The sequence below is a fragment of the Ceratotherium simum genome, chromosome 4 (genome assembly GCF_057802395.1).
Source record: "Ceratotherium simum simum isolate JZ-2026a chromosome 4, ASM5780239v1, whole genome shotgun sequence".
NCBI classification, from domain to species: Eukaryota; Metazoa; Chordata; class Mammalia; order Perissodactyla; family Rhinocerotidae; genus Ceratotherium; species Ceratotherium simum.
Window position 1 is genome coordinate 47,570,261 of NC_141903.1, and position 18,313 is coordinate 47,588,573.

The window sequence follows — 18,313 nt, forward strand, 5'->3', positions numbered from 1 at the left end:
AAATCACCTGGTGTTTCATTGCAAGTTAATCCCTCTTCCTCCTTGTTATTTAATTTTCTTTACTCCAGGGTGACTTCTGGATGTACACAGCATCTTATTCAGTTCAGAAGCCACTGGGCTTTGATTGTGCAATCAGTACACTGCCTTCACTTTTCTTCTGTCAGTAAACTACCTCTCTGGAACAACTGCCTGGCAAACGAATGGGGTCACAATATGCTTGTCTGTAAAGCCGACAGCACATCGCATCCTCCACGCAACGTTACACAGATCAACAGTGTCCGAGTCCCAGCGTTATCATGTGACGGTTGTTCTTACTTCTTAGTTTAGCAAGAAATGGCTTAATCTCCCATGGGCAAGTTTAACCCTTGAACAGAAATTTGCCACACTTAAAAATGAGGGAGGGCTGGCCCCGTGGCTTGGTGGTTAAGTGCGCGCGCTGCGATGCTGGTGGCCCGGGTTCGGATCCCGGGTGCGCATCGAGGCACCGCTTCTCCGTCCATCCTGAGGCCGAGTCCCACATACAGCAACTAGAAGGATGTGCAACTGTGACATACAGCTATCCACTGGGGCTTTGGGGGGAAAAATAAATAAATAAAATCTTTAAAAAAAAAAAAAAAAAAAAAAATGAGGGAAAGTGCAGTGGAGGAAATGCAGATTGCTCGTTCACCACTGTTCTCTCCTGAAATAGTCAGCGGAACCATTTAATGCCAAGCAATCTAGGAAATTTTTTCACACCTCCCTGACAGCTGATGGGCTCTGACTGACTTCCTAACTGAGCGTTCACTAAATAAATAGGATTTTAACGAGTCCAGTGTTCATGGGGAGGCAGACTGGAACCTGTGAATATCTCATTTCTTTTATGGAAGTGCAGCTGTAAGGGCACGAGTCCTTGCTCTTCATTCAATCTAAAATCACCCATTGAAATTTTAATCTTTCAATAGAGAATAAATGTCAGTTATCATGATATTTTCTTCTGGGTTCACCCACATGGACTTCTCCTCCCCAAGGCTGACCTGGCTGAGTGCCTAGCCTGGTGACACCAGAGATAGTCACTGAGCCATTGATAGAGCATCACTCACCTGCAGACCAGCCTGCCACTTGGTGGCAAGACTATTACACTGGATATCTTCCAGCATGGAGGGGGAAGAGCTTTGTCTTCTTTGGATTAGATATGTGTTCTTGATATTAATCTGCCTTCCTTGCCCATAATGTTGCTGCCTTATTCGCCATGATGGTGATTTCACTCCACGCTCCACACCATATTGCTTCGGATCAAGAAGCTCGTTTCACAGCAAAAGAATTTCAGCGGAGGGGAATGCCCATGGAATCCACTGGTTTTTACCACATACTCCACCACTCAGAAGCTTAATAGGACAGTGGCACAGCCTACTGAAGCCCTGGTTAGCTGCCAGTTAGAAGAGACACCCTGAAAGCAGGCGGTTCTATTGCACAGGATGCAGTAGATGCTATGAAGCAGAAACAAATAGACATGGGCCTCTCCTACAGCCATGGGTCCAAGAGTCAGGGTTGGAGGCAGCAATGGCTCCTTTCACGATTACAACTCATAATCCATTTGCAGAATTCTTGCTTCCCATCCTTGCAGTTTTGAGCTCTGCTGGTTTGGAGATTTTGGCTGCTAACAGAACAAATGTTTCCATTGAATTGGAAGCTAAGACTGCCAAATATTCATTTTCATCTACTACTGCCCATTGCACCAACAGGCAACCAAAAACTACAGCAGCAACAACAAAAAACAACAGAAAGAAAAAGAAAGGCTCTGAGAATTCAGACCCTTCAGGAATAAAGATTTGGGTCACCTCACAGGTAAAGAATCATGACCAGCTGAGGTTCTTTCTGAGGGCAAAGAAAAGATGAAATGGGTAGTGTAGGAGGGAAGATGGTTATAAATATATCTTCGTGATTAGTTACAGAAATGAAGACTATAGCAGCTATGCATATTTTCTTCCTTACTTTGTGTATGTGTGTGTGTGTTTGAATGATATATATATTATAAATGTGTGTATGGTAACAGTTTTCTTTCTCCGTTTAATATTTTATACAAGTTTTGTTGGAAGCTAACTTTACAATTTAGTCATCAGAGAACAGAATATTCAGATGGCACTGTGACCAAATTTGAGGAATAATTAAGATGATAAATTTTAATTATTTTATTTTAAATTTATTTATTTTATTTTTTTTTAGGGAGCCGAGAATTCATTATTTATCTCATTTTTGGTCCAGTTACATACAGAAATGTCCCCTGGAGTTTCAAGACCAGAAAGAAGATAGGGCCAGCGCCAGGGAGAGGAGAAGGGGGTAGCTGGCAGTGCTGGATGGAGTCCTGGGGGAGGGTCCACGCCCTCTCAGGGCGGGAGCTGGGACAGGCGCAGGTGCAGGATTGCCTCCGCCAGCCTCAGGTACTCAGCTGTCTTCTTCATACCCTCCCAGCAGGCAGGGGATGGGTCACTGGGAACTCCCTGAAGCAGGATGTGCACGCTGGCCTGGCAGCCCTGCAGAGCCTCCGGGTAGGCCCCTGCCTTCTCCTCAAGCAGGGCCTGGGTGATGAGCTCTGTGGCTTGCCTCAGCCACTTCCTCCCGCTGCCCTCCTGGCTCCCTAGGTTCCTGGTTCAGCCTTTCTGACTCTGCCTGCATCGCTGCCAGCTCACCTATGTGGGTAGGAGTGGGGCCTGCACCTTCTTCCTTGGAGAAGGGGTGGAAGAGAGCAAGCTCAGCTTCGGTGAGGGGGGCCTCGGGCAGGGGCCTGGAAGCCTCCTCCCTGCCCCCACAGTTCAGGAGGAGATCCAGGGCCTCCTGGGTAAGGCTGGATGGCCGGGTCCGCTGGCACCTCCAACTCCTCGAGGCCCCTCCTCTCTGCGGGGAGCGGCTGGTGCAACCAGGGTCCTCAGGCGGCGGCCGGGGCTCGTCCAGGGACGGTGTGGGGATCACAGGGAGCGGCAGGATGTGCAGGTCCCCGGACACCTCCGAGGGCCGCGTCACCTCCCCACGCTGGAAGAGCTCCTTGAGTGGGGACCTGTTGAGCGCGGGGATGTGCATGGTGAGGGAAGCAAGTCCTCAGGCCCTGTCGCCGCTCCTGGATCACTGAGGCTTCCAACCGGCCAGACATCTGGGTGCGGGGGAAGCGAGGGAAGCGGGGAGCTCCTGGAGGTGGCGGAAGAGGTCGCGGTGGGTGTGGGCCAGGTCTCCACGCAGCTTGCCGAAGTCGCTGTGCCGCAGGCAATGAATGTTAGGACTTTGCATCTCAGCATGTTCAGATAAGGGTGAGAATATCTTCCTTTGTATGAAGTATAGTTGTGTCTCGTTAGACAGAAACATAGAGTGCTGTTCAAATATGTACAGGGTGTGTATGGCTGCTGAGTAGCCCACGGAGTAGATAGTAGCTAGTTATTAAGCTATTCTCTCTTAGCTGTAAGCCCTCCCTTCTAGACTCCGCTTTGTGATGCTAATATTGACACTCTTCATATTTCTGTTTGCCAGCTGCTCCCTGTTCGATTCTGCTAATAGTGGCACTATCGAAAGCCTGTGAGGCTGGAAGGGAAGGGATTGCTCCTTCCTGTTTGCCCGAGAACTTCCTGACTTCTTCCTGTTCCGGTGAGTGTCACCTTATTCTCACTTCTTCACCCGGGCAATGGCAGTTTATTTCTGTAGCAGTAGCTGAATCCAGTTTGCAGTTTTCCCAATATTTGCAGAACCAGCCTCTTTGTGCCCCCTCTGAGACATTTGCGCCACCTGGTGTGCCACTTCCCCGGGGGGCCAAGTTTCAGCTCCAGGGAGCTCTGCCCAAGCTTTTAAGCTTTAATAGTTCCAACCACTTCTCTCTTGTTCCTCAAACGTTGGTTTGCACCTCCATTCTATCTTACTGTTCTGTTTCCCTTTTCTGTCACCAAGTTAATTCTTTCTCCCTGGTTTCGAGTCTTTTTTTTTTCTTTCTTTTGGTGAGGGAGATTGGCCATGAGCTGACATCTGTGCCCATCTTCCTCTATTTTGTATATGGGATGCTGCCACAGCATAGCTTGATGAGCAGTGCGTAGGTCGGCACCAGGGATGCAAACCTGCCAATCCTGGGCGGCTGAAACAGAGCATGGGAAGTTAACCACTAGGCCACTGGGCTGGCCCCTGGTTTCCAGTCTTTGATGTTAAATTTTTTCTGGTGTGGGACTTCTGTTTCTATCTAAGATGGAGTAACAGGGACTAGATTTCACTTCTCACGTGTATCACAAGTTCAAAAATAGCCAAAGCAAAACCAACGAATCACTGAAGTAGTAATTAGTAGAAGTTTATTGTGCACACACCAAAAAGACAGTTCTCGAACCAGGAGCACTCCAACCAAACATGGAATGACCCTCAGGGGTATATTGTTATAAAGCAGTTTATATAGTGAGAAGGCGTTGACTATTCAGTAACAGAAGTCAGAAGGCAGTAATAGTGATTGGTTATAATATTAGAACTTTAAGTGATAGGGAATTGGTCAATGGTTACCTCCTATCAACCTTAAAAAACAGTTTAAATTTTGCTTATGATATCCAGAGGCTAAACAAGAAATTACCCAGGTCAAATTAAGCTTTGCTTGTATGACTAAACTGTTTCGTTTGCTCAGGGAATTTTCAAGGCTGGTCTCCATTTGTTTTTGATTTTAACACCTGAAACAACCAAGGGATCCAGACAACATATATGAATGATGGTTTTCAAGACACTAAAAATCAGGGGCTGGCCCAGTGGCGTAGTGGTTAAGTTCGTGTGCCCCGCTTTTGCGGCCCTGGGTTTGTAGGTTCAAATCCTGGGAGTAGACCAAGGCGCTGCTCATCGCCCCAGCTGACTGTCTGGAGAGAGTTTTCAGGCTGTGGGGCAGGGAGGGGAACCCAGGCAGAAATAAGCTGCAGAAATGAGAGGCAGAAATGGAGTTGGGAATAAGCCCAGGTGGCTATAGTTAGCAGAGCAGAGCACTGGAGAGGAGAGAACCTTTCTTTACATAAAGAGAATGAAAAGACAAGCCACGGTCTGGGAGAAAATATTTGCAAATCACATGTCTGATAAAGGACTTTTATTCATAATATGTAATGAACCCTTAAAGCTCAATAATAAGAAAACAGTCCAATAAAAAATGGGCAAAAGATTTGAACAGACACTTCACCAAAGAAGATATACAGATGATATCAAATAGCACATGAAAAGATGCTCAACATCAATAGTCATTAGGGAAATGCAAATTAGAACTACAATGAGATGCCATAATACACCTATATTAGAGACTCTAAAATTTAAAAGACTGATCATACCAAGTGTTGGTGAAGATGTAGAGGAACTGGCCCTCTCATACACTGCTGGTGGGAATGTTAAATGGTACACTTTGGAAAAACAGTTTGGCAGTTTCTTAACAAGTTAAACGTCTATCTGCCAAATGACCCAGCCATTCCACTCCTAGGGGTTACCCAAGACAAATGAAAGTGTATGTCCACACAGAGGCTTGTACAGGAATATTCATAGCAGCTTTATTTGTAATAAACAAAAACTAGAAACAACCCAAATGTCCATCCACAGGCTGATGAATAAGCAATTTGTGATATATACCTATAATGGAACACTATTCAGCAATAAAAAGGAATGAATTATTGAAACACACAAAAAGTAGATAAATTTTAAAATAATTATTCTGAATGAAAGAATCCAGACAAAAAAGAGTACATACTGTATAGTTCCGTTTATTTAAAATTCTAGAAAATGCAAATTAATATAGAGAGGCAGAAAGCAGATCTGTGGTTGCTTGGGGATGGGGGTGAGGAGAGGGGCACAAGAAAGGTATTGCAAATGGATTACTTTGGGGGTGGTGGAAATGTTTATTGATTGTGGTGATGGTTTTACCAGTATATACTTATGGCAAAACTTAAATTGTACACTTTAAACATATGTAGTTTACTGTATATAAATTATATCTCAAAGGTGTTAAAAATTACAAATAAAACAAATTAGAATGCATTAGGATGATGCTGGTTAGACAAAACAGCACAGGCATTCCTTTTGGCAGCTAACAAACCTATTTCTCTCCTACTTCTACTGCCTTGGACTGCACTCTCCCTTGAGAAGCTTTCACCCAGGGCAAGCTGTCCCCAGCTCTAGGTCCTGGGGAAGATTTTTGTTACTTCCTACTGTGGCAAGAGCCTATGCTGCTTGGGTCCAGAGATTATTGGCTATGCTATCATTCTGTTATGAAATTGGGAGGGATGCCTGCCATCTTTCCCTCCCACTTTTCATTACCACATGCTGGGATTATTGGTATGGTGGATGGTGTGTGTGTGTGTGTGTGTGTGTGTGTGTGTGTGTGAGAGTGTGTGTGTTAAGAGAGACTATATAGTTAGATATGTAAAGAGATAAGAGACCCTACAAGAAGTGACAAGAGTCAGGTCTCTGGGTTTTTTCAAATGAGAAGAAAGCTTAGGGCCGGCCCCGTGGCTTGGTGGTTAAGTGAGCGCGCTCCACTGCTGGCGACCCGGGTTCGGATCCCGGGCTCACACCGACGCGCTGCTTCTCCGGCCATGCTGAGGCCGCGTCCCACACACAGCAACTAGAAGGACCTGCAGCTATGACACACAACTATCTGCTGGGGCTTTGGGGGGAAAAAATAAATAAATAAAATCTTTAAAAAAAAAAAAAAAAAAAAAGAGAAGAAAGCTTAGCATTTTTTAAAAGTATCTTTAATTGTCAAGTAATACCAAAATTGAAAGAAAACCATTTTGTAATTCACAATTTTACCACCATAACAAGTATTTTCATTACTTTGTATTCCCTTCCAGGGATTTGTCCCTATGGCTGAATATTTTTTACCTAGAAGTTGTCATATAATTTTGCACTTAGATTTTTTCACTGAACATCGTAACATTGAACATGACTTTGTTGCTTTTTAAAATGTTCTTTGGGGAAATACACTTTCATAGAAGACAGAATTAGACCTATAACAGCTGCTTAGGAGATTAAAAGCAGACACTGAAAAGAATTTCACCTTAGCAAGAGTAGCTAAAAACAAATTCTTTCTTTCTTTTTTTAAATTGATGTATAAGTGACAGATAACATTATATTAGTTTCAGGTGTACAACATAATGAATCGGTATTTGTATATATTGCAAAATGATCACTGCAGTAGCCTGGTTAGCATCTGTCACCATACATAGCAACAAAAAATATTTTTTTCTTGTGATGAGAACTTTTAAGATTTACTCTCTTAGCAACTTTGAAATATGGAATACAGTACCATTAACTATAGTCACCACGCTGTACATTACATCGCCACGACTTATTTTATAACAAGAAGTTTGTACCTTTTGATCACCTTCACCCATTTTATTTTGCGCACCTCACACCCCTGCCTTTGGCAACCACCAGTCTCCTCTCTGTGTCTATAAGCTTCTTTTTTTAAGATTTCGTATGTAATTGAGATCATACAGTATTTGTCTTTCTCTGTCTGACTTATTTCACCTAGCATAACGCCCTCAAAGTCCATCCATGTTGTCGCAAATGGCAAGATTTTTTTTAATGGCTGAATAATATTCTGTTGTATTTATATACCACATTTTCTTTACCCCTTCATCCATTGATAGACATTTAGATTGTTCACATGTCTTGGCTATTGTAAATAATGCTGCAGTGAACATGGGGTGCAGATACTTTTTCGAGTTAGTGTTTTCAGTTTCTTGGGATAAATACCCAGAAGTGGAATTGCTGGACCACATGGTAGTTCTATTCTTAGTTTTTGAGGAACCTCCATACTGTTTTCCATAGTGGCCGCACCAATTTACTTTCCCACCAACAGTGCATGAGAGTTCCTTTTCTCCACATCCTCGCCAACACTTATTTCTTGTCTTTTTGATAATAGCCATTCTAACAGATGTGAGGTGATGTCTCATTGTGGTTTTGATTTGCATTTCTCTGGTGATTAGTGATGTTGAACACCTTTTCATGTACCTGTTGGCCATCTGTATATCTTTGGAAAAATGTCTATTCAGATCCTCTGCCCATTTTTAATCGGACTGTTTTTTTGCTATTGAGTTATATGTGTTCTTTATAGATTTTGGATATTGGCCCCATATCAGATACATGATTTGCAAATATTTTCTCCCATTCAGTAGGTTGCCTTTTCATTTTGTTGATTGTTTCCTTTGCCATGAAGAAGCTTTTTAGTTTGATGTAGTCCCATTTATTTTTGCTTTTGTTGCCTTTGCTTTTGGAGTCAGACCCAAAAAATCATCACCAAGACCGACGTCAAGGAGCTTACTGCCTATGTTTTCTTCTAGGAGTTTTATGGTTTCAGATTTTAAATTCAAGTCTTTCATCCATTTTGAGTTAACTTTTGTGCATGGTCTACTTTCATTCTTTTGCAGGTGGCTGTTCAGTTTTCCTAACACCATTTATTGAAGAGACTGTCCTTTCCTCGTTGTATATTCTTGCCTCCTTTGTTGTAAATTAATTGACCATATGTGTGGGTTTATTTCTGGGATCTCTATTCTGTTCCACTGATCTATGTGTCTGTTTTCATGCCAATACCGTACTGTTTTGATGACTATAGCTTTGTAATACAGTGTGATATCAGGGAGTGGGATGCCTCCAGCTTTGTTCTTTCTCAAGGTCGCTTTGTTTGGCTATTGGGAGTCTTTTGTGGTTCTATACAAATTTTAGGGTTGCATTTTCTATTTTGGTGAAAAATGGTATTGGAATTTTGATAGGGATTGCATTGAATCTGTAGGTTGCTTTGGGTAAGGCTTAGCATTTGGAAAAAACAAAGAAGTGCTGGAAATTCTGTGGTCAAAGACGCTTCATTTACTGTCTCTGATTTTTTTTTTAGTCAGGAACTGGTAACATCATCATTATTAGCAGGGACAGGCTTAAAAGAAGCACATGAAAAGAATATTATATCACTGGGCTTCTTTGTGAGAAGATCAGGTTATGGATCCCAAATGACAGCATAACTATTACTGATGTGTAGAATTTTGACTTTAAAAAAAATGCTTGAGGGGGCTGGCCCAGTGGTGCGGGTGGTTGGGTGCATGTGCTCTGCTGCGGCGGCCCGGGGTTCGCCGGTTGGATCCCGGGCGCGCACCAACGCACCGCTTTTTAAGCCACGCTGTGGCGGCGTCCCATATAAAGTGGAGGAAGATGGGCACGGATGTTAGCCCAGGGCCGGTCTTCCTCACAAAAAAAAAAATGCTTGAGAGCAAAATCACCTGGACTCTCTATATCATGTTAGTGTCCATGACTTTTATTTATTTATTTTTTTTGTTAGGGAGATCAGCCCTGAGCTAACATCCATGCTAATCCTCCTCTTTTTGCTGAGGAAGACTGGCTCTGCACTAACATCTATTGCCAATCTTCCTCCTTTTTTTCTCCCCAAAGCCCCAGTAGATAGTTGTATGTCATAGTTGCACACCCTTCTAGTTGCTGTATGTGGGATGTGGCCTCAGCATGGCCGGAGAAGCGGTGCATCAGTGCGCGCCCGGGATCCCTCCGAACCCGGGTGGCCAGTAGCGGAGCGCGTGCACTTAACCGCTAAGCCACGGGGCCGGCCCTGTCCATGACTTTTAGACCACCGGAAACAAACATAAACAAATCAAGCATCACCTGAATGTCACTATTAGATACATAAATCAAAACAGCATATGAGACAATTTACATTTAAGTTGGAAAATTTTCGGTCTGACTCCATGAATTTATGAATTGGGATGAGTTGTGAAAGGCAAGGAAAAGACATCTTAAAAAAATGTGTCTGGGATGGTTTCAAAGACTTGTATAAATGAATACCTGGGAAATGCCTTGGAGTGTTGTGGAGTATATGTAGGAAAGTATCTTAAAAATTCACAAAGCTTGAGAGATCAATAATAATAGCATTTCCAATTTATATGAGACTGGTAATTTCTGTTCACCAAAATAGTACTTATTTAATCATAGATTAAAATATCAGAATGCATAGAAATAGTATTAAAACCAATAATCTCTTTTTAAGGTTTTGGTTTTTTTCCCTGATTATAGAAAGGTAATACTCAAGTTTTAAAGGGCAAGGTATGTGGCTGACATTTGCTCTTATTTTCGCCACTCAGTATCTGAAACCACTTCCTATGTTAGAATTCCTGACTTTTGTATCTAGGTGGTGGAGGCTGAAAAACCCCAGATGCTTGCTTTCCCGTGCTTCTTTGTAGTTAGTATGCAGACAGGTGACCCGGGCATCACCCTTCAGATCCACATGCACCAGATTTTGACTTAGGAGCTAGTAACAAAAAATAAAACAAGCAACAACATCCCCAAAGCAAATATAATAACTAAATCTAGAAATGAAGTGCTTTCTCTTTGGAAGAGTCAACTGTAGTGGTTGTTGAAAAAAACCACTAAAAATGTGGCTTCTGGTGTAGAACTAGCAGCAGTGTTGCATGTAGGGGGCACAGTTGTAAGATCTGATTCCCTGCTGAGAGCTACTTAATATTTTTAATCAACTTATCTGATTAAAAAAGCTAATAACTGGGGCCAGCCCGGTGGTGTAGCGGTTAAGTGCACGCGCTCCGCTTTGCTGGCCCGAGAGCTCACAGGTTCGGATCCCAGTCACGCACTGATGCACCGCATGTCAAGCCATGCTGTGGTGGCATCCCATACAAAGTAGACGAAGATGGGCACGGATGTTAGCCCAGGGCCAATCTTCCTCGGCAAAAAGAGGAAGATTGGCATCGGATGTTAGCTCAGGGCTGATCTTCATCACAAAAAACAAAAAAAGCTAGTAACTGCTTATTATACAAACTTTAGAGAATATAGAAAAGGTCAATGTGTGTGTGCGTCCATATGTATGTATATATGTGTAAACACACACACATACACGTAGGAGTCTCTTCATAAAGTTGGGATCATACCATGGAGTTTCGTGCCTACTCTTTTAATGCTATTTTCTATGCCATTCTTTGACAATACAATTCTAAATAGCTTACATCATTTAACTGTTCTGCTGTTGAATATTTAAGAGTCTATAATATTTTGCTATCATAAAGCTTCAAAGAATATTCTTGTATATAAATTTTGACTAGATCTCTGCTTATTGCTTTAAGATAAATTCCTAGATAGCAGATTACTAAGTCAGTGAAATTTGAATGTTTTAAAGGCTCTTCATACAGTTGTAAAATTTCTCTCCAGAGGTGGCTGACCCACTTGAATCTCTAATGAGTTTTGACTATAAAAGCACTGACATACAACTTTTATAAAAGTGGAATGTCAGACATGAAAACATTCTTTACAGTAGTGAATAGGGTACCTGTTATGAGAGTATGCCACTTGCCTAACATGGTGATGTGCTTTAGAGACATTATCACATTTAATTCTCACAATGACACTTTTCATTGGTACTTACAGCCTCATCAATAAAATGGAGGGAAATGGCCAAATATCTTGCTTAAGGTCAAACAACTCATAAAATATGGACCCAGGAATCAAGCACTGGTTGTCTGAATTCAAAGTTCATTTTCTTGCCCCTATATCATTACAACCCAAGAACTGAAATCATTTTTGAGTTTTGAAATGAACACTTGGGAGGAAAGAAGTATGGGTGAGTTGGAAGTAGTAGAGAAGAGGTGAGAAGCAGTTAAAAAACATATCGTCTTAGTTAAAAGAATTTACAGACTGACAAAACACAGTGTTAGCAGGGCATTTTAACCAATGAGTATTTATTAAAAGCCAGGGTGCACCAGGCACAATTCTTGTCCAGTAGGCTAACAAATACAAATGATGTAACCAATTCACTTATTAGCTTATTCGATTAAACAAAATACATTTCATAGAAATGATTATAAAATGCATTGCAGACAGAAACAGAATACCTTGTGTGTTACAGATCTTATGGTACCTAAGTAATTATTAATAAAAACCAGCCAATCCATATGGTAAATAGAAGTTAGCAAACCACCAGTTATTTCTTTATTTTAGTCAGCAGAGAAAAGCATGCCATCATCATGCTGAAATAGGTTTCAGCACTTAATTCAGACATCCTGTTTCAAAACTAACATAGTCCACCTATAATCTTAAAAGTTCAGTGTTTTGCATCCTGTATCAAATCACTATTACACTTTTTTGGTTTAAAGGTTAGTTTTGCTTTCACAGTAAGTTTAATTTAGTACTTCAGTCTCGTGTCTCAACAGATTCTTGACCTGGAGTAGGTGAGAATCAGTCCAATTAAGTATTATTTAAAGGGGCAACACAAAACATAAATGGGATAGTTTAATCTGCTTTGCCCAATATTCTTGCCAATACTCAGTTGAGAAGTTAAGATATGCAGGTGATTTAAACCAGAACATAACAGCAGAAGAAAGAAAGAAAAAAAAAGACAAAATGTTGGTGTTATTTGTTTGAAGCAAGTCTGTCCATTATTGCTCTTGATTGCCTTTTTGGAGAGTCATGGCTAGTTATTTAAAGGACCATATCAAGTTCGTTGGCACATGATATATCCCATAGTTGGAAGGTTGGTTAAGAGGGGAGTAAAGGAGAGGAAAGGAGGGTGGGGAGGACTGAAAAGGCACGAAGTGGAGTGTGTTTGCTGACACAGTCATGATAACCACCAAACCACAAGCATCCAAGAGAGTGTCCACCAGGCCCTTCCTGAGACCTCCAGAGATGGGTCTGTTTTCTTCAGGCAGCAGCACTGAAACTTCTTCAGAGAGTCAAGGTCAACTTACTTGCACGGGAACCAAATTATTCCCCTTCCCCCCTTTCCTGAGCTGGAGACATCTAAGCCCAGACGTGACTGGGGATGCCCGTCCGCTCGCTCCTCTGGCCAGCAGGGAGCGCTCCACCAGAATGCCTAGGGAGCACCTTCTTCAAAGGGAAGCGCGAGGTATTATGTTGGCCCAAGCAATCTGGTCGATCAGTCACCATTCTCAAGCAGCTTTTGTAAGTTGTTTTGTATCTTGAAATAATAAGAGAGAAGCTCCTGTTATTAGACAGAATGGAGTGTATTAAGGGCATATTTGCTATGGCCTATATAATGCTTGAGATTAATCTATTCTACCTTGAATAAAAAGCTACACATGTTAAATTTAGATCAGGCAAGTAAATACTTTTTAATGGAACAGAACTCTGTTTGACAAGCCACTTTAAAATAAAAAAAGATAGGGCTAAAAAAGAAAGAGGGGCACAAAGATGAAAATGTCAGTAGAGACCAAGAGAATCAGATGGAAGGAGAAGAACAAGAGGATTGGCAACACCAGGTGTGACCCGAATGCATTCAAAGACAATGGGAAACTGGTCTTTTCAAGACCATTTGATGGTCTGAATCAGACAAACACCACATAACAGTGTTTAACCCTCCTATCAGATATTATACGATATTTCCCAGAGGATTGAATTTCACAAGGATAAGGACCATGCCCTGTCTCTGGATCTCAAGACTACAGTACAGTGTTGGGCATTAAAAATGTGCTCAGTAAATGTTTGCTGAGTAAATGAACTTTAAAGAATTCAGAGAGCCAGCCCTGATGGCCTAATGGTTAAAGTTTGGCGTGCTTCATTTCAGTGGCCCAGGTTCAGTTCCCGGGGGTGGAACTACACCACTCATCTGTCACCATGCTGTGGCAGTGGCTCACATGGAAAAACTAGAAGGACTTACAATTAGAATATACAACTATGTACTGGGGCTTTGGGGAGGTGAAAAAGAAAAGGAAGATTGGCATGCTAGCTCAGGGCAAATCTTTCCCAGTGGGGGGGAGAAAAAAAAGAATACAGAGCAAGGAATTCAACAACCAATACTGTGATGGGAGCAGGGAACCCCATGGAACAAAAGAAAGAGGCTATATTCTTTTGGAAGAACAGTCTGTGATGTCTTACAGCCATACACAGGGTAAGAGAAGAGGAGGGATCTAATATGTCTGTGCCAGGAACTTCACATGTGCTCACCTTAACCACACACCACCACACAGAGGCAGGTTTCACACACGAATCTGAGGGCCAGAGAGGCTGCATAACAAGACCAGTTACACAGATAGTAAGCAGCAGAGTAGGGATAAGAACAGAAGTCTGACTCCCAAATTTATGCTCTTTTTTCTATACGGCTCCACCATTAATGCCATTTCCAGTACTAAGAAAACAAGCATTCACTTCTTTACCCATAAAAGGCATTGACTTCATTCCCACATTGCTACTTCATGTCTTCCCTACCTATCCCACAGGACCAAAGATAAATGGAAAAGCAGGAGTGGGAAGATAGAAAAAGAAATGAAACAAAGGACTGATATCCAAAATATGCAAAACACACTTACAAAGACAAAAAAAACAAAAGTAAAACAAAGGAGATAAATGGGCAATTAACAGAAGAAAATCCAAATGGCCAATAAATACATGAAAAGATGTTCAACTGCAGCAGTAATCAGGAAAATGCAAATAAAGACCATAATGAGATCTGATTTCACACTACTGGACTGGTACTAGGGGGCCAGAATGGACTAAGATGGTGTCAATGGAAAGAGAACTTGAGGAGACATTTGAAGATAGATTGCCTAAGACTTGTCACCTAATGAGGCAAGGGAGGAAAGGGTCAAAAATTATTCTTAGATTTCCACCAAGCATGAGTGAAAAGGCAGTGATGCCATGAACAGAAATCAGGGAGTTACAAGCAGGGCAGATCATAGGCTTAGACATGGCCAGTCCCTGAAGGAGGGTAGAAAGGAATTGCTGGTGTTGAGTAAAAAGAGCTGAGACATGGCTCCAACCTTCCCGCAGCGTGTAACTGCTGTTCCACCACCGGGCTGTGCTGCATTATTGCCAGATTGCCTCTGAGGAGGGGGGCAGACCAATCAAAAAGAATATGGGTGTGGCCTGGTAATTGTTTTTATGCTTAGGTTCCTTTGAGCAATGTGTGCAGCTTATAGAACTTTTTAGAACTTCATTAAATGCATTTTGACCCTAAATGCACTTTTTACAGCCTCTGCTTTGGGACACAGGTTTCTATCGGTACTACAGGCCACCTAGCTGAGTAGCTAGCTCTATCCGAAGCCCTGCAAAAAATGTGGCCAGCTGCCTGCCTGTTGTGAACAAGCTCTCCTGTTTCTCTGCCCCTCATTACAGAATGTGGTGTCTTAGCCAGGCCTGGCAGGAGAGTGGGAAGAAATGCAAAAGAGGGCAGCAGGATTCTGTGTGCTTCTGGTCCAAAGAAGACCACCGTATGCCAAAATGAACAAAACAGAAAATTAATACCACCCCATTTTTTACGTCAGCATGGAAGTCAAACATTTGTAAGCATTTCATTACAAAAAAAGTTAATTTATCTTCAATTCTCAGCAACTAACATTTTAGAAAGGAAAACAATTCTGGTTGCTACACCAGACATTCTCTAGGTTGATTTTGGATTTAAAAGAGAAAAAGTTCCCAAGTTTGCCCATAGATACAATGATTCAACAGTAATTATCTGTCATGCCTTGGTTTAGAACAAAAGTTTGGAAACTCCTTTGCTCTCAATATTTCAGTGGTTAAATGGTAGATAACATTTAGTATAACAAAACAAACGTAATTTGACTCATTTGTATTTCATGTTTCTTCCCAAGTAAGCATAACTGCACGATTATGGAAAGCTACCACATACTGGCCATTTGTGGTAGCAGTTCAAGTTGAATACTTCACTCTAAGCCTTTCCTTGAGGATTAGGGTAAAAGCAAAGTATCAGATGGGAGGGGATAGACATGTTGAAAGGAGAAGTAAGAAATGTTAACTAGGTTTCACTTCGGGCTATTTCTGGCATGCCTACCTTCTCCCTGTTCCCCCTTCTAGTGAATCCTACAAGCATAAGGTTTGCCCTAAAGTTGTCCCATAGGAAGATACTTTTAGAGGTAAAGGTACATCAGTGGCCTTATCAGCAAAGCCTAAGGTTGGATTCTGAGGAGGAGTAAAGGGCTTTTATGTACTTTGGAGTCAGACAGACATGCTTTAAATTCCAGGTTGGCCAACTTTCTAGGCGTGTCTCCTTGAGCAAGTTAATTTGAAACTTTGATTCTTCTCTGTCAGACGGAACAGGGACATCTTTCTCCCAGGGTTGTAATAGAGACTGAATGCAATATTGTATGTACAGCAACAAGCAGCCTGGGTGGAGCTGGGCTTACTCTTGGGTTGGGACACGCCCTCCAGTGTCCCTCCACTGAGCCCTGTGTCAGCGGTCACTTAGCATCGGGCCCTAGGTACAGAGACATATTTCTAACCAAGGAGGAAAACCAGAAGATAGATCAACAAGGAAAAGGAGATTAAAAGCTATTTCTTCATGGAAATAAAAAATAGCCTTTCACATTTACAATGCAATCCCCTGGCTGGGATTGGTCATTGAGGTTGCCTGCTGCACATTGAAGGTGTTTTAGTGTGTAACCCTTGATCTATGGCAATCGAGAAGCACTACCTGGATTGTCCCCAAACACAAGAAAGAAATCAGTCACCTTTTCTAACTTCATTATGTTAGCTGTAAGCTCTTGGCAGAGGACCTCCACGTTTAACTGTACTTGTGACCCCAGGCCGGACGGTGCTGTCTGTCTGTAAGAACAAAGAGAAAAATTACTGTGGGCCGGAATGGCAAAGAAAGAAGTGGAATGAACACATTTTAAATTTATTTGAACGGCAAACTAGGTTATAATAGAAGAGAGGGAGCATTTATAACTTGTTAATCTCAGCAAGGCCCTGCAGTAATCCACCACTCTAGACTAAGACATGTAGGGGACTCATTCTTAAAAGCTCAGCTAGAAATCTCTTAAGCTATTTTTGTTTAAGTGGCTGTGTTGTGCCTCGGCTTGCAAACAAAAATTAGACAATTATTCTCAAGCATGTGGTTTCTTAGACCCCTTATATTAACCCCTAATATCCTCTTTGTCCCCACTACAGCATAAATTTGTAAGAATTATTGCTCCTCTCAGTTATATACAAATTCTTTATGGGAGAAGGAACCATTTGCACTAGAACTTTCAGAATGATTAGGAATGTCTTTAATCAAATTTCTGTTGAAATGTGTGACTTGTGCAGTTCCTTCTTTGAGACCTGCCATACAAATGTAATTGCCCTTGTCTTGTAACAGATGTAGTCACTATGTACTATTTGACTATTTATGGCATGGGCTCTTACTCTGGGGTCCACTGGGGTCCTATACCAGCTAAAACTAGGAAATTTAGAGATGTATGTACACTTTCCTGGAGAGCTGGTCTAAAGCCTGTTTATTAGAGTTTCATGTTAAGGTTAAGAACCACAGTTTTGTACCTCCTCTATATTTCTTGGTTGTAATTTAATTATAGCCGTTAAGTTTTTAGATGGCAATGACTGCTCTAATTTATTTTACATAGGATCCATTTTTGAAATATAGGCACTTGGCAAATTATTGATGATTATCTAAATATTAAGAAAGCAATCAGATGTTTTTCATTTACTAGTACTGAAAATTTTTTTAAAATTGAGGTCACATTGGTTTTTAACATTACATAAATTTCAGGTGTACATCATTATATTTCAACTTCCGTATAGACTACATTGTGTTCACCACCAATAGTCTAGTTTTTATCCATCACCACACATATGTGCCCCTTTACATCTTTCGCCCTCCCATCTCTTCCCCTCTGGTAACCACCAATCCGTTATCCTTATCTTATGTTTTTGGTGGTTTATCTTCCAAATATGAGTGAAATCATATGGTATTTGGCTTTCTCCATCTGACATATTTCCCTTGGCATAATAACCTCAAGATCCATCCTTGTTGTCGCAAATGGCAAGATCTCATCTTTTTATGGCTGAGTAATATTCCACTGCGTGCAAATATATATATATAACATATATTCTTTATTCATTCATCACTCATGGGCACTTAGGTTGTTTCCAACTCTTGGCTATTATGAATAATGCTGCAATGAACACGGGGGTGCATATATCTTTTCAAATTAGTATTTTTGTGTTCTTTGGATAAATATCCAGAAGTGGAATTGCTGGATCATAGGGTAGTTCTATTCTTAATTTTTTGAGGAGTCTCTATACTGTTTTCCATAGTGGCTGTACCAATTTACATTCCCACCAGCAGTGTACGAGGGTTCCCTTTTCTCCACATCCTCTCCAATACTCGTTATTTCTTGTCTTTTTAATAATAGCCATTCTGACAGGCGTGAGGTGATATCTCATTGTAGTTTTGATTTGCATTTCCTTAATAATTAGTGATGCTGAACATCTTTTCATGTGACTTTTGGCCATCTGTGTGTCTTCCTTGGAAAAACGTCTATTCAGATCCTCATGTCTATTCAGATCGTCTTCCCATTTTTGAATCAGGATGTTTGGTTTTTTT

At 41.5% G+C, this 18,313-nt stretch overlaps 1 protein-coding gene and 1 pseudogene across 2 annotated transcripts in view; both read right to left on the minus strand.

The window, feature by feature from the left end:
• Positions 1-2,240: 2,240 nt before the first annotated feature.
• Positions 2,241-3,408, minus strand: LOC101390791 (sorting nexin-15 pseudogene; annotated as a pseudogene).
• Positions 3,409-11,671: 8,263 nt separating this feature from the next.
• The window catches only part of GRAMD2B (GRAM domain containing 2B), a 67,912-nt gene continuing 61,270 nt past the window's right edge, over positions 11,672-18,313 (minus strand). The window contains exons 13-15 of one of the 2 annotated variants that reach the window (XM_087429860.1): positions 16,440-16,533; positions 13,921-13,980; positions 11,672-12,934 (exon numbers count right to left, since the gene is read on the minus strand). In XM_087429860.1, the coding sequence (XP_087285986.1) occupies positions 12,893-12,934; positions 13,921-13,980; positions 16,440-16,533 (196 nt within the window). In that variant the 3' untranslated portion in view covers positions 11,672-12,892. The remainder of the gene's footprint in view (positions 12,935-13,920; positions 13,981-16,439; positions 16,534-18,313) is intronic. The other variant, XM_004420259.3, reaches the window with a different exon arrangement.